The 17252-nt window shown below is 38.4% G+C and overlaps 1 protein-coding gene across 1 annotated transcript in view; it reads left to right on the plus strand.

The window, feature by feature from the left end:
- Positions 1-17252, plus strand: part of NID1 (nidogen 1) — a 110311-nt gene that overhangs the window by 48895 nt on the left and 44164 nt on the right. Inside the window, exon 10 of the mRNA XM_036754231.1 lies at positions 10624-10749. Within this exon, the coding sequence (XP_036610126.1) occupies positions 10624-10749 (126 nt within the window). The remainder of the gene's footprint in view (positions 1-10623; positions 10750-17252) is intronic.

A 17252-nucleotide genomic window follows, 5' to 3' on the forward strand; every position in this document is an offset into this window, starting at 1 on the left:
TCTGCATCAACACTTCTGTGTGGTGTCAGAATACTTGTTAAAACATTTACCAAAATCAATTAAAAGTTAGAAGAAAGAATAAAAATGAGAGGGCATGGTATGAGATTGAGGCAAATTCAACCTGACCTCTTTGAATCAGATACTGATGGTGAAAAGTGGGAAATGGATAAAAGAATTTTAAGGATATTAAAACAGACTATTACAATTTACTAAGGAAGTTTAGCCAATGTAAATGAAATACTAAGAGAACCTAGAAACTCTATCAGATTGCAGATCAAAAGATGAACAGAATCCAAATTCTTTCCATGGTGTCTATTGTTTGTTAATTTTTTAAAATGCATTGAGCTTGGTAGAGAAAAATAGTGTCTTAAAACAAGTGTTCTTAATACTTAAAAAGAGCACCAGATCAAGTAGTGTAGAAATCCAAGGAGAAAACATGGTGAATCACTTTTTCTAGCCCAGGAAGCAGGAACAGAAGTCAGATAGCTGCTGTGTCTCTCCAACCCCAGAGCCAGACTGTGGATCTAGCATGGCCTTGGGAGTGGATCTATGGCTAAGCACAGGGCTGACCTGTGGCTATGTTCCAAAGCAAAAAGTGGCTGTGGATCCAGCAAAGATGGGGCCTGATTGCAGGGAGCAGGAATAAGAGCCAGCCTGCATCTATACAGCATTAATCCAGTCAGAATTAGGAGGATATCTGTGCCTTGGTATGAGGTTGATCCGCTATATTCCAGGAAAAGGACCAGTCACTCCTCTAGGAGATCCAGCTCAGATTTATCTATCTGTAGTCTGTGTACAGCTCAGGAAGCAGGGATAGAAATGAGCAGCAGTCATGTGGCATTGATCTTGGAGTGAGGTTGTAGATTTAGCCCCTACATGGGCTGCAGACTGCAGCTATATGTCCTAGGTAAGGAGCTGAGACCAAGGGAGAGTCTGTAGTTCTGTCACTCTGAACTTGCAGAGCTTTCTAGCTAGCTGACAGGAACTGGGACCAGTAGAAGTCCATTGGATTTCTAATGAGGGGCATACCTATGGTTGTATCACACAGACTTAAAATGGGGTCAAGAGCTTGAAAAGCTCAGACCAAGAGAGTAGTTACATTTCATACTGGATCAGAGTATTCAGGGATCACTGTAAGTTTGCATGTCTCCAGCCTACACTGCTCCTGACATCTTTGAAAAACACAGCACTAAATATCTAAAGAAAATAATATCAGCATTCCAAAGAATACAAAACAGGATCTAAAAAGCTCCTGACATTCCCTTCAAAAGTGTGCAGAATCTAGAAAGACCCATTTTAGGAATTGAGGCTTGAATAATGATTGAGAGAGAGGTGGAGGAGAGAGAGGGGGAGAGAGAGAGAGAGAGAGAGACAGAGAGAAAGAGAGAGAGACGCAGAGAGAGGAGAGAGACACACACACAGAGAGACAGAGAGAGAGAGCTATTATGATACTAGGAATGCCCAAGACTCAAACTCAGAAGGAAATACCTTCAAAATATCAACAAGCAATGCCTCAAGAAAAAAACAGCTCAGCCACATTATCACTACTCTTTGATGTAGTGTTAGAAATGTTGGCTATATTAATAAGAAGAAAAAAACAGAGGAAATAAATATAGGGAAAAAGGACACAAAATTATTGTGTTTTGTAAACAATTGGATGGTTTACTTAGAAAACCCTAGATAGTCAACTAAAATTTAAGTTAAACAATAACTTCATTGTAGGATATAAGATAAAAATACATAAATCATCAACTCTTTTGTAAATTACCAATAAAACCCAGCAGAAAGTTAAGAAAGAAATTCCTTTTAAAATAACTACAGAAGGTATAAAATACATTCTGATACTAAGGGGTGCCCATCAATTCTAGAATGCCTGAAAAAAGTATGTTATTTGAATGAAATGAAAGACTATTGTGCCATAAGAAATGAGAAAATGGGTGGTTTCAGAGAAACTTGGGAAAATTTGAATCAACTGATGCATAGTGAAGTTAAGCAGAAGCAGAACAATTCATAAAATAACAACATTGTAAAGACAAATAATTTTGAAGGATTTCAGAACCCTAATCAATTTAATAACTAGCATAAGAACCAATGATGTAGCATGCTACCTACCTTTTGACAAATAGAGGATGGACTCAAGATTCAAAATCAGACATATTTTTTTTGATGTACCCAACACAGGAATTTGTTTTGCTTGATTATGTATATTTGTTACAAGACTTTTTAATTTTTCTTTACTTTTAAATTCAGTCTGGTGAGGTGGGAAAGAGAAAAAGATGCTTGTGAATTGAACAACAAAATTAAATTTTTAAGAATTATACTGTAGAAGTTGAAAGGAAATGAGTTGGTCCTATAATGAGAGGAATAGATAAGTGACAGACAGCTCATCATTGACTGGTATTTATGCAATGTCAACTCATCTAGGGGATAAAACACAACAAGAATCCTACAGGATAAGGTTTTGTCCTGAACTATTGGAAGAAGAACCCATGGAGATGGAATTATGTGGCTGCGTCAATATTGAAATATTCGAAGAACTTTCAGAATGAAAGGAATGTTTCATTTAGACTACTAAGAGTACTGTGCTTTGTTCAGTTTAATACAACAAGTATTGATTAAATACTGACTACATGAAGAATATCATGTTAGCTGCAAAGGAAAATACAAACATAAGACTCACAAAATGAATTGCTATGAGAGGTTCAAGGAAGGAAGAGATGGGTAGTGATTCGATAGCAAACATGAAGAGGTAAGACATTCCAGGAATAGGGAATAGCATGAACAAAATGATAAAAGTGGGAAAGGGCATGTTCACCTGCCCTGTGAAGTAAGTAGGATAAATAATGGGTATCGTATGTACGGTGCTTTAAGGTTTGGAAAGCACTTCACCAATAATAATATCCCAGTATTTTGTCTTCACAACAATCCTGGGAAGTAGGTACTATTATTGTCTCCATTTTACAGATGAGGAAACTGAGGTAGCAGTGGTTAAGTGGCTTGCCTGGGGCCACATAACTGGTAAATATTCAAGGCTGGCTTTGAATTTGAGTATGATTGAATCCAGGTTCAATTCTTTTTTTTTAATATTGGGTTTGTTGTTTTTTTTTTTTTGGCAAGGCAATCAGGGTTAAGTGATTTGCCCAGAGTCACACAGCTAGTTAAGTGTCAAGTGTCCAAGGCTGGACTTGAACTCGGATCCTCCTGACTCCAGGGCCAGTGCTCTACTCACTGCACCACCTAGCTGTCCCCAGGTCCAATTCTCTACCCACTGCATGACCTTGGTTGTCTCATTTTAATTCCATTTTTTAAAAAGGACTACAAATCAAGTGATTTGTGTAAATTTACACAGTTAGTAGCTGCAGGGCCAGGATTGAACTCTTTTTCCCCCTACATTGTGTACAAGGGTTCCAGAGAAACATCTGGGCCTGGAATTCTCTGAAAGCTTTAGTGGCATAGAAAGCAGAAGCCCCAAATGAATTCTAACCCCTGCATCTAGCATCAGAGTCAGCAGCTGGTGCCCTAGACTTGGTTATGAAATCCACATTTGTGGAACATCGTTGTTGAGATGAAGTTTGTAGTTAGGATTATTATATTTTTTGGAGCAGCTTTGTTTCGTGACCTTCCAACTATGCACAACACATTCCTTTGGTCTGAGATCGTGTATTTTAAGTGTTTCACAGGATTCTGGTTCTCAGTGTGTACTTTACAGAGTAAAACAATTTGGCTTGGGCTTTTGCCTCAATGTGAAATACTTTATAGGGCTGATACAGCAAAAAAAAAAATGCTGCAAACAGATTTGTGTGGGGTCTTTTCCTTGCCTTGTGCAGCATCTATTAGATCTTGATAACACCTGACAAATAAAACAAGTGATTAAGTTACCTACCTATGCTTTGTCAGAGGAGTTGTTCCTCCCTCCCCCCAAGGCCTACTTTAAGGTGTTTGAGAAGATATAGACTCAGCCAGCAGTCCTGCCTATCAGCCTCAGATTGTTAGAAATATCAGAGCTAAGATGGCAGAGAAAAGATGGGGACTCACCCGAGCTCTCCCAAATTCCCTGCCAAACAACTTTAAATAATACCTCAAAACAAATTCTGGAGTGACAGAACCCACAAAAGGACAGGGTGAAACAATTTTCCAACCCAAGAGAACCTAGAATATCAGCAGGAAAGGTCTATTGCATTAAGGTAAGAGTGGAGTGTAGTCCAGTGCAGGATGGACAAATGTAGGCTGGGCCCCAGCAAATAGTAGATGGCTTTGGTGGTGACTGGATCAGTAGTATCAACAGTGGCTTCCAGAGCTCTCAGCCCACAGATGGTAAGGGGGTCAGATAACTGGTCAGAAGGAGATTAAAGGGAATCCTTTGCTGGCACTGGGGGCAGGACTCTATTACATTTTCCATATGCAGATCTGGGTCATAGTCCTGGGTTGCAGTCCCAGGATGAGGAGAAGCACTAGCATACCAGAGTTTGTGGCCACAGGGGACTGTGGACCCTGGTCACAGTTCCAGGGTGGAAAAGAGTGCATGTGAATTCACAGATCAGAAAACAGTTGAGGAGAGCACTGACCACACCTTTCCTTAGATAATACCACCTTGGAAGAACTGAAAACTTCTAGCCCCCTAGAACTAGCTCTGGGAACGACAGCAAGAAAAGCCCAAACCTTCAGGAAGTGCTTCCTCCATCCCAGGAGCAGAGAGAGCCCTGCTTTAACACAGAGGTAAAAAGTAAAAAAAAAAAAAAAAAGACTGGAAAAATGAACAAAGAACAAAAAAGAACCTGACCATAGAAAGTTACTATGATGACAAAGAAGATCAAAACACAAACTCAGAAGAAGACAACAAAGTCAAAACTGCTTCATCCGAATCCTCAAAGAAAAATGCAAATTGGTCTTAGGCCCTAAAAGAATTCCTGGAAAAGCTGAAAAAGGATTTTAAAAATCAAATAAGAGAGGCAGAGGAAAAATTAGGAAAAGAAATGAGAGTGATACAAGAAAATCATGAAAAAAGAGTCAACAGCTTGGTAAAGGAGGCATGAAAAATACTAAATAAAATAACTTTTTAAAAAATGGCCAAATGGTAAAAGAGGCACAAAAATTCACTGAAGAAAACAACTCCTTAAAAATAGAAAAGGAGGCACAAAAGCTCACTGAAGAAAATAATTCCTTAAGAATTAGAAGTGAGCAAGTGGAAGCTAATTATTCCATGAGACATCAAGTAACAAACAAAATCAAAAGAATGAAAAAAAGTAGAAGTGTGAAATATCCCAATGGGAAAACCAATGACCTAGAAAATAGGTCCAGGAGAGATAATTTAAAGATTATTGGACTTACTACTTGAAAGTCATGATAAAAAAAATCTAGACATCACCTTTCAAGTAATTACTAAGGAAAACTGCCCTGATATTCTAGATCTAGAGGGTAAAATAGAAATGGAAAGAATTCACCAATAACCTCCTGAAAGATATCTCAAAATGAAAACTCCTAGGAATATTATAGCCAAATTCCAGATTCCAGCTTAAGAAGAAATTATTGCAAATAGCCAAGGGGAAAACACATTTCAAATGTCATGGAACCACAGTCAGGATAGAACTAGGTTTGGCAACTTCTACATTAAAGGATCAGAGGGCTTGGAATATGATATTCTGGAGGGCAAAGGAGCTAGGATTACAACCAAGAATAACTTACCCAGAAAAGCGGAGTAAAATTATTCAGGAGAAAAAAGAATAGATATTCAATGAAATAAAGGACTTTAAAGCATTCCTGATGAAAAGACCAGAGCTGAATAGAAAACTTAATTTTTCAAATATAAGAATCAAGAGAAGCATAAAAAGGTAAACAGGAAAGAGAAATAATAAGAAATTCATAAGGTTAAACTGTTTATATTTCTACATGGGAAGATGGTACTTGTAACTCCTAAAAACTTTCTCATTATTAGGGCAGTTAAAAGGAGTATACATAGAGAGAGGACATGGGTGTGAGTTGAATATGATGGAATGATAGCAAAAAATAAAATTAAGGGGTGAGAAAGAGAAATGCACTGGGAAAAGGGGAAAGGGAGAAGTAGAATGGGGTAAATTATCTGACATAAAAGAGGTCTGAAAGAGCTTTTACAGTGGAAGGGAAGGTAAGAGAGGTAGGGAGTGCTTGAACATTACTCTCATCAGGATTGGCTCAAAGAGGGAATAACATTCACACTCAGTTGGGTACAGGGATCTATCTTACCTTCAGGAAAGTAGGAGGAGAAGAGGAAAAGAGAAGCGGGGCGCTGATAGAAGGGAGGGCAAATTGAAGGATGCAAGAGTCAAAAGCAAAACACTATTAGGGTGAAAGGAGAGAGGAGTATGATAAACGGGGGAGAAAACTGGATAGAGGGAAATGCACAGTAATAACTGTGAAAAAATACTTATAGCAAATTTCTCTGATAAAGGCCTCATCTCTCAAATATATAGAGAATTGAATCAAATTTCCAAAAATAAGAGCCATTCACCAATTGATAAATGGTCAAATGATACAAATAGGCAGCTGTATGTAAACTATAAATATTTTTGTACATGTGAGTCCTTTTCTTTTTTTTTATGATCTCTTCAGGATACAGACCTAGTAGTGGTATTGCTGGGTCAAAGAGAATGCTCTTTTTTGATTGCTTTTTGCACATAGTTCCAAATTGTATAGCAGTTCTTTTGGTGGTATCAAGGAATTAGAAATTGAGAGGATGCCCATCACCTGGGGAATAGTTGAACAAGTTGTGGTATATGATTGTGATTGAATACTATTGTATTATAAGAAATTATGAGCAGGATACTCAGTAAAACCTGGAAAGAATTATGTATACTGATGCAAAGTGAAATGAACAGAACCAGGGAACATTTTACACAGTAACAGCAAAATTGCACATGATCAATTGTGAATGACTTAGCTGTTCACAGCAATACAGTGATCCAAGACAATTCCAAAGGACTTATGATGAAAAAATGCTATCCATCTCCAGAGAAAGAAATAATAGAGTCTGAATGCAAATCAAGCCATACTTTTTTTTACTACTTTATTTTTCTTCACTTTTTTTGGTTTATGCTTTCTCTTAGAATATGACTAATATGAAAATATGTTTTGCATTATTGCACATGTAAAACCTATATCAAATTGCTTGCCTTCTCAGTGAGGGGGGAGGGGAGAGAGGGAGGGAAAGAATTTGAAACTCAAAATTTAAAAAAATAAATGTTAAAATTGTTGTTGCATGTAATTGGGGAAAAATAAAATATTAAATAATTTTTTTTAAAAAAGAGAGAGTAAAGGGATGTCCTGTTTTAGGTCACCTAGTTCATTTTCCTGTACAAGTTTACATATGGTCAAATTTGTGGATTGGTCATTCCAGCATAAATCTAAATCTGTGAAATCAGCATTTCTTAGCCTTTATAATTAGGGAAAAGTAGCATCATTTGGAAACAAAAAATTAAATCTTTTATTATGTTTAAAGCATCAAGTCCAGTTTGACCTTATCAGTCACCTAAATTAGGCTTAGTTATGCCAAGTGGCAGTTGGGTGGCAGAGTGGATAGAGTGCTGGGAGTGGAGTCAGGAATACCTCAGTTTAAATTTGGCCTCAGACATTTACTAGCTATGTGATTTGGGGCAAGTCACTTAACTTCTGTCTGCCTCAGTTTCCTCAACTGTAAATTGGGGATAATAACACCACCTATCTCCCAGGTTTTTGTAAGGATTAAACGAGATCATATACATGCATACATTATATATATGTGTGTGTGTGTGTGTGTGTGTGTGTGTGTGTGTGTGTGTGTGTGTAATCTGTATATGTATGTGTATATGTATTTCAAGAATGTGCCCAGTGATAGACTGTGTGTTATACAAAAACCGAGAGAGAGAGAGGTTAGCACAATGCCTGACATATAACCTTGTTTCTACCTCTTCAGTGGGCAATTTTAAGGCTTTTAGTACACTCTCTCTAAGAGTGCCTTGCATAAATGTTTGTCCAGATTGAATTTGTACTCACCCAAAAAGTTTTTGCAATAATCCAGGTAAGAGGTGATGCGGGCTTGCAAAAGGGGGAGTGTCTATGTGACTGGATGTAACGACAATGCTGCTAGCAGCTACTGTGGAGGTGTAAGGCCAATAACACCAGCACACAGGAGGGCTGTTAGCACAGGTTCTTTGATCTGCTTTTCTAAGGAAAACAACTTTAAGAGGTTTACAATCTCACTTTAATTAAACATACATATATCATTCACTTAGTTCAGGGGAAAAAGTCAGCACCCAGAACTTCAGAGAAAACACAAATAGAAATCACAAACAGAAATTATATGAACAGAGCAAATAACAAATCAGCAGACAGGGCTTCTGTCTGTCCATAGCAATACATAGTTACCAGAGAGAGAAGCACCAACATCTGGGTTTTCAAAGCCAGGGGGCTCCTCAACAGCTACCCAGAGTCTTATCTGGTTAAATCACATGAACACTCTTCCAGTGAGTGAGCCCCAAAGCAAAATGCTAACCTCAGAGTATATATACACTTCTTCAGGGTCAGCCCACAGAGGGCATCCCAACCATGTTACTCAAACTCATGTGACTTAGGCTTTCTTGTGACTTAAGCAGGTCATCAAAGGATCTTGATTCAATCAAAGATTCTCGATTCAAACAAAGGCACTTGATTGCCTTAGTGCTGAGAAGTACTCCAAAAGAAAAAACAACAAAAAGTTCTGCTATGGTTGCCATTACACTGGAGAGGAGGAGAGATATAGGAGAGTTATAAAAGTAGGAAGGTTAAGATTTGGCAACAAATTGGATGTGTGGGGTGAGTATGAGTGAAAAGTTAAGGATGTCACTGAGATTTCAATTACTTGGAACAAGCCACCTCACTTATTCTTTTCAATTTCCTTTTCTGTTAAATGAGGATAATAATACTTGTGTTACTTATTTTCCAAGGTTGTTGTCAAGAACAAATACTATGATTAATAGAAAGCCCTTTATAAATGGCAAACACTGTATGAATGCAAACTATTATGATTATTTTATTAGGAATTAAATGATCTTTCACTTTCTCTATGTGAGTAATTCTTCTTCTGTAGGTCATAATCTCTCCATGATTTAGGACATAGTTTAATGAATTACTCTGGGTAAAGAATTCGCCTGCCACAAGCCTTCTAGTGATAAGTTTCTGAGAACCTAGCCATGCCAGTTTTTGGATAACACACGCAGTCTATCACTGGGCGCATTCTTGAAACCTTTCTGGCTTAGTCAGACCTACCACAGCTTTTCTTACAATGCCTTTGTAAATATCCCTCATGCCATAATGTTTCATCAGAGGAGAACTTTGGTGGAAGAGGAAGTCTGGGGCTAATAAAGGACTGCTAGGTTTGAAGCCTGAGAACTCTGCTCCTTACTACCTATGTTACTTGGCCAGATTACTTACCTCTCTGAGCCTAAGTTTCTCCATCTACTAAATTGGGGTGGGGGGGTTGAACTAGATGAGATCTAAAGTAATCCCTTCCAGCTCTATAGCTGTCATGTTATTATTGCCTTTAGTGTATCATGAGTAGCAATATAACAGCCATATAAAAGGAGAAGTAGAATGGCCTGGTGTCTAAAAGCCAGCCTTAGAGTCAAGAAGTCTTGGGTTAGAGCCTTGCCTCTGACCGCTCTAGCCAAGTGGCCATGAGCAACTTTCTTATTTTTTTAATGTGAAAAATTTTACATTTTATTTTTTTCAAATTACATGTAAAAACAACTTTAACTTTTCATTTAAAAAATTTTGAGTTTCCAATTCTTTCATTCTCTCTCACCCCTATTCCCTCCGTGAGACAGCAAACAATTAGACATGGATTATACATGTGCAGTCATACAAAAGATTCTGATATTAGCCACATTGCAAAAGAAAACAGATTTTAAAAAACCACACACACACACACACACACACACACACACACACACACACATGAAAAATTAGGCCAAAAAAAGTATGCTTTGATCTGTATTCAGACTCCATTGGTTCTTTCTCTGGAGATGGATAGCTTTTTCTAGCATAAATTCTTCAGAATTGTCTTGGATCATTGTATTGCTGAGAATAGCTAAGTCATTCACAGTTGATCATTTTCCCATATTGCTGTTACTGTGTACAGTGTTCTGCTGGTTCTGCTTCACTTTGCTTTAGTTCACGTAAGTCTTCCCAGATTTTTCTGAAATCGTCCTGCTTATCATTTCTTGTAACACAGGAATATTCCATCACAATCATATACCACCATTTGCTCAGCCATTCTCCAACTGGTGGGTATCCCCTCAATTTCCAATTCTTTGGAGGAAGCTAGGTGGTACAGAGCACTGACTCTGGAGTTAGGAGGACCCAAATTCAAATCCAGCCTCGGATGCTTACTATCTGTGTGACCCTGGGCAAGTTAATTAACCCCAATTGCCCCCCTCCCCAAATTCCAATTCTTTGCATGGGCAACTTTCTTAACTTCTGCCTGAAGTTACATAATCTTTAAGACTATAAATTTCATATTAATTGCAGATTTTCGTGGGTAAAGAGATTCTGTACTGGACATTTGTTACTTATACTGATACAACCACAGGACTGGACAAAAAAAAATGAAATCTTCTAAATTCTTATCTCTCTTAGATATTGATGAATGCTCAGAGCAGCCAACAGCCTGTGGAAGCAATGCCATCTGCAATAATCACCCAGGAACCTTCCGTTGCGAGTGTATCGAGGGCTACCAGTTTTCTGATGAAGGCATGTGTGTGGGTAAGTTATCAGTGTAAGATTTTAAGAATCTCATGTATTCTCTTCCCTTTATGGTTTCTGGGTTGTTTTGAGACTAGCAAAGTCTCTGTAATGTCATTGAGGGAAGTGGGCTGGGTGCTGTTTATTTGTTAGGTATTTAATTATGGTTTAAATGGTGATGATGAAGGAGAGAGACATGGAGGAGAGCCCAGATTGGTTCAAGATTTTTACTTTATTCCCATGGGTATCCTTCATCTCACTGGTTCCAAGAATTTTTAGTTCAAAGATTGCTGGAGGTCTCCAGGTCTAAAGGGGCAAGAGTGCTGGACATGACATCTGAGCTCAGCGCTTCTTCCCAAATTTAAAACAGTTCAGCCTTTTATGCTGTCCATGAACCATCTCTTTGTCCTTTCCCCACTGTTTGGCAAACCCGGATATGCTTTATGTTTGTTCTGTCTTGGAGCCCTGGATGAGGCTTTGCAGAGGTCCCGAGGTGAGATGCTTTCACAGGGGCGGGAAGGAACAGACAGTTCTCATTTTGAGCAAGACCCAAACATCTGTGCTTCTGGGCTGTTCCCTTTCTCTACTCAGTATTCTTTTAGAAAATTGAGATTTTTTTAGCTCTGGTGAATTTTATTTTTGTATTTAAAAATTGATTTATTTTTCTTGATTTTTTTCCCTCCCACAGTTCAGTTAAACTTAAATCTAAATGAGAGAGAAAATTCCACTTGTGCGATGATTCTGTGTTCTGTATATTGGGTGTATACTGTGGCCAGGCTGACACTGTATATAGGCAGGGACCTCAAAGACTTTGTTGCCTCAGTCTGGTTTCTGGATCTGATCCTATCCTTGACTCACTTAAGACACTTAGGACTGTACTTAGTTTCCTCTAGTGTAATAATAGCATAATATAAAAATACATATAATAGTGTAATATAATAATAGTATAAGCATAACTACATTAGTAGTAACTTACATTTATATAGCACCATTAAGGTTTGCAAGGTGCTTTGCTTTCGTTATCTTATTTGATCTTCATAATGTCCCTGTGAGTTACATGCTATTATTATCTCTATATTATGTTAGATGAGAAAGCTGAGTTTTAGAAAGGGTTAAGTGACTCCCAGGGTCTGGAGTTAAGTGACTTTCCCAGGGTCATGCAGTTGGCGAATGTCTCAAGTGAAATTGAAGCCCATATCTTTCCTGACTGTAAGCCCAGCATTGTATTTGTTACACCACATGTCATAAATAAAGATCAGTGTTGTGATCCTATATGTAATTTTTTTTTTGTGGTCCATGAAGAAAAGGCATTCTGATCAGCTTAGTAATGTAATGGTTTAGGCAATGTCTATTCAAACTAGTCCTTTAATTAAAAAAAATTAACAGAAGTAATTACAACCTCTCATCTCTCTTCTTCCCAACCACAAGCAAATCATCTTTTTTTATTTTACTTTGGAGGGGGAAGGCAAGGCAATTGGGGTTAAATGACTTGCCCAAGGTCACACAGCTAGTAAGTGTCAAGCGACTGAGGTCAGATTTGAACTCAGGTCCTCCTGAGTCCAGAGCCAGTGCTCTACTCACTGTGCCACCTAGCTACACCTATCCTTTTTATTTTTTAAGCCACTTTTGTGGATCTCTTCGGATTCATTAAGAAGAAAGGTAACTAGCAATATAAAGCTCTTTTAAGGTAATTTATCAGCAAAATTTACTTTTCCTTCACTTAACTGGTGAAATTGTTCATGCTGGATTGCAAGCCTTAGGTAGGAATACTCTCACATGAGATCAGAAAAGATGGGTTTGAGCAGGGGAGGGGTGAAGAAGTGAGCAGTCAGAGTTGAGGACATCAGATGCTGCCTGTTATTTGCGAAGGTGACTGTCTTTAACTTTCCAGTACTTGGGGCTTTATTTAGATGACATAATGGGGATGTATGTAGATATATGCAGATGGCACATACACATATGTATATGTGTATGTGTGTGTACATGTGTATGCATACACACATTTATACACACACACACACACACACACACACACACACACAAATACACATATATTTTCCATTCCACTGTATACTTACCTTTTTGTGTTGGTTTTTTTCTATTATAGAAATAGATGCTTTTTAGTGTTGTCTTTGAATTTTCTATCAGTATTCCCTTTTCTTTATTCACTGATGGCAAAGCTCAGAACTGTTATGGTTCATTTGAAAGTATCAGTTGCATAATGTGCTTGGAGGGAGGGAGGGTAGGAATTAAGCCAACCTTAGCCACGATGGTGATGCAAGTTTATCTCTTGTGTTTCCTACCCTATTCTCTTGCGACATCAGCACCCACATACTCTCACTCTTTGGGCCTAAAAAGTTTCATTAAGAAAAGATTCATGTTTAAAATTACCATTCTCCCTATCCAAATAAAAAGTGTATTCTTCCCTCCTCCACAAAGTTATATGTGATTTTACTTTCAACATTTTAACTGATTAGGACATATGGTACATAAACTCTAATTAATTTTATTTCCACATTTTAAAAAGGAGGCTCCTTTTCTAGATTTCCCCCTCCCTCTTCAGCGATTGTCATCCCTCATGTGCCTTTTTTTTGCTCTGTGTTTCTTCTCTTTCTCCCTCTCCTATGTTGGTTCCTTCATCTTTTCTCCCTTTTCACCCTCTTTCTAGCCCCTCTGCCTTTTTTTAGTACTCAGCTCCCATCTTCTCTCTCAGACCCCTTTCTTTTCTTTCTCAATTTTTTTTCTCCATATTTCCCCTGCCCCTAACCTGAGGGGAGAGAGAGAAGAGAAAAAGAAACAGGGAGAATTTGGGAGAGCAACATAAATTGGGACGGGGATTTGATAGACTCACAGGGAGAAACAAGTTCATTCATTCAACAACTATTTTTTAAAATGCTCATTGTGTACAGAGAACTATGTTAGATTCTGGAATATTTAAGACACAGTCCCTGCCCTCATGGAAGGTTACAGGTTGACAGAATCTGGCTTAGATTTCCCCAAGTCGGAGTATATTCCTTTTCCAATGCAAAGAAACGCAAGAAAAGAGAAAAAGCAAACCTTCCAAAGCATGAGTATAGTGTCGAGCCTTGGGCAAAACAGTTTAAGAAGGATGCTGAGAAGCTGTAAAGTTGAGAAGCTGTTTCCCTCTATAAGAGGGAAACCTCTACAGGAGGAGAACAGTCTTGAGTCTACAGCATATGAAGATCAGTTGATAGAATAAGGAATATTTAGTCTGGAGAAAAGAAGAGGAAACAATAGCTCTTTTCAGGTTTTGAAGGTCTGTTGTGTGGAAGAGGCCTTATACTTGTTGTTTGGCCAAAGAATAGAACCAGGAGCAATGCATAGAGATTACTAAGAGGCTTGATTAATTTAGGCTTGATGTTAGGAAAATCTATCTATAAATTAACACTATCCAAAAGTACAATGGGCTGCCTAGAAAGATGATAGCTTCCTTCTCTTTGGAGGTCTTCAACAGAAGCTGGATGGGCTTGTTACTCATTGCGCATGTCATAGTAGGGATTTCTTTCAATAATGGGTTGGGCTAGATGGACATGGAGGTCCCTTCTAATTCTCAAACTTTGGAATTCCATGAAGATATTTTTCAAGTCCTGCCTCTGCCACATACCAGCTTTACCCATATTCGTTTGGCCCATCTACTTTTGATTGTAGAGAAGCTACCATATTTGTCTCCATTCCATGTATGATGATCATCCAATGACCATCTCACTTGGATGCTTCCTCAACTGTAAAAATGTCTGTCTTTCAGTCCTCTTAGAGTTGGCCCACACAATAGTCACTGTCTATGTCTATGTATGAGCGACCAGGTGGCAGAGTGATGAAAGAGCTGCCCTTGGCGTCAGGAAGAACTGGGCTCATGGGCCACTTTTGACAAATACTGGCTGCATAACCCTAAGGAAATCACTTACCCTCTCATCTGCAGAGAAGTTGCTGACCTCCATTGGTACAGGTAGTTTCTCCACAGGAAGTTCCCTATATCAATGAAATCACACCTCTGGTCCTAAATCCCTAAATGTATGTGCTTATTTTACCCAAGCACTCCCCCTCCCCAGTTTTTCCCTTTATTTTGCTGAGCAAGCCTAGAAAAAGGATGAACATTAATGATAAAAGGATAAGGAGGAAGGAGGACATAAGGAAAGGCTCAGTCCTCCCTCTAAGACTAAGTCCTTTAGGTGAGGTAGAGAGGGCTGGGTCTGAAGTCAGGAAGAATTGAGTTCAAATCCCTCCTCAGACACTTACTAGTTGTGTGACCCTGGCCAAGTCACTTAAACTGGGTTTTCTTCCATTTTTTTGACATAAAAATAGAATACCTATCTGGCAGTCTTGTGTGGATCAAATGAGTATTCGTTAAATACTTGGCACAGTGCCTGCCTAAATAGTAGGCATTATATAAATGCTTATTCCTTTCCCCTCTCTGTCCCTTTTCAATTCATCTCGGGGCCATCTCCAGTCATCCTGATCTATATCTTGCCCTGAACCCAGATGACTACAGAGAAGAAAGTGAGGCTGGTGACTTTCCACAACTCTCCCTCACTTAAATCCAATCTACTTGCAAGTCATGGCATCACCTTCCTGAGGCCATGGTCCTCTTCGAGAACAAAATACAAACAACAATCCTTTTCAACTAGGACTCCATAACCTCTTTCCCTTTGTAGACTCACTACATTGGCAAAGTTGATCAGTGATAGATTTATTTTAGAGGAGTTGCCTGGACCAAATTCCTTACCATCTCTAGGAATTTTAAAGCTGTAAATTTGGGGGCAAGAAGAGAGGCAGGCCCACTGTGGCTACAATAATTGTATTCTTCTAGGTCCCATGGAAGTAGGTCACATTCTCACTTTGAAGACTCAAGCTGCTGAACATTATAGGTTGGCTTTTGGTTCCCAAATTCTTTGGTAATTCTCTTGTTTGGCAAAGAACTTTGATCTAAGTGACCATTTGTTTAAGCCCTATAATGCTCCCAAAGAAAGGGAAGTATATCTAATCTTTGTTTATCTTGTTTCAAGTGGCTTGGCCCTGTTCATTGAAGAGGAGGATTAAGAGTCCTGCTTTAGGAGTCACAGAAAAAGTTTTGGGACTAGCCCTAAAGTATTCTTTTTCTTTTTTCTTTTCAGATCTGCATTCTCTCTCCCAGCTCCCCTACCACTACCCTACACATACATTGAGAAAGCAAGAAAAAAATTATAAACATGTATAGTTGGGCAAAACAAATTCCCCTATTAGCCACATTTTTAAAAATTCTTCAATTTGCACTCTGAGTTCATCACCTCTCTTTCTGGAGGTGGGCAGTATGTTTCATCATGAGTCTTCTGGAATTGTGGCTGCTCATTGTATTTATCAGAGTTTCTAAGTCTTTCAAAGTTGTCTTTATAATATTGTATAAATTGTTCTTCTGCTTACTTCATCTTGTATCAGTTCGTATAAGTCTTCCTAAGTTTCTCTGAAACTATCACTTTCATCATTTCTTACAGCACAATGGTTAGCCTGAAGTTTTCGTGCCATTTTCTTTATTCTACATCTTACCCTGGTCCTTTGTTTTATGGAGTGGTAATGGGGACCACAGAGGCCAAATGATATTTTTGGGAATTGTGTAGTTCCTGGAGCTGCAAGACATCCCAAAAATCTGACCTGAGGGCCCTTTGTTTTCATCTTTAAACCACATTCCTATTTTGATGTCAAAGCCAAAAGACAGCTTATAATTTACTACCTCCTTATCACTGGTCTATAGATTTAAAGATGAAAGGGACTTTAGAGGTCATCTAATACAACATCCTCTTTTACAAATGAGGTAACTGAGGCCTGGAAATTTAGGCGAATTATCCAAGTCTTACAAGTAGTAAGTAGCAGAATTCATTGGATTTGGAGCCCAATTTGAGCCCCAGCCTTCTTACCGCGGATCCAGAAAGCTCTCTCTGTTATGTTACACCACTTCTTCTGACCTTCTGCCTTCTTGCTCCATCTTCCCTGGGCTCTAGCAAGGGAAGCGTAGACAGTTAAATGCACAACAGATAGAACATTAGGCCTAGACTCAAGAATACCCAGATTCAAATCTAGTCTCAAATACTTACTAGCTCTGTGATCCTGGGAAAGACATTTAACCTCTTGTCTGCCTCAGCTTCCTCATCTGTAAAAGGGATAATAATAGCATCACCTCTGAGTTGGTTATGAAGATGAAATGAGATCCTATGTGTAAAGTACTTTGTAAACCTCAAAGGTCTCTATAAATACCATTACTATTATTATCGTATTTCTTTCTCCATATGAGCAGCCCATATAATTTCATTTGGTGATTTTTTAAAAAAATTATTCATTTTTAGTTTTCCACATTCACTTTTATAAGATTTTGAGTTCCAAACCTTTGGTGACTTTTAAGTGAACCTTTATAGCAGAGACCCCATCTGTTGTATATGGGCAAGAAAATGTCATTGTAGAGTCTTCTTAAATTCTTGACATTGAATTGGCCATTTCTAGCAAATGAGTAACCATAGGAAATGGAGTCGTTTATT

The sequence above is a fragment of the Trichosurus vulpecula genome, chromosome 4 (genome assembly GCF_011100635.1).
Source record: "Trichosurus vulpecula isolate mTriVul1 chromosome 4, mTriVul1.pri, whole genome shotgun sequence".
NCBI lineage: Eukaryota > Metazoa > Chordata > Mammalia > Diprotodontia > Phalangeridae > Trichosurus > Trichosurus vulpecula.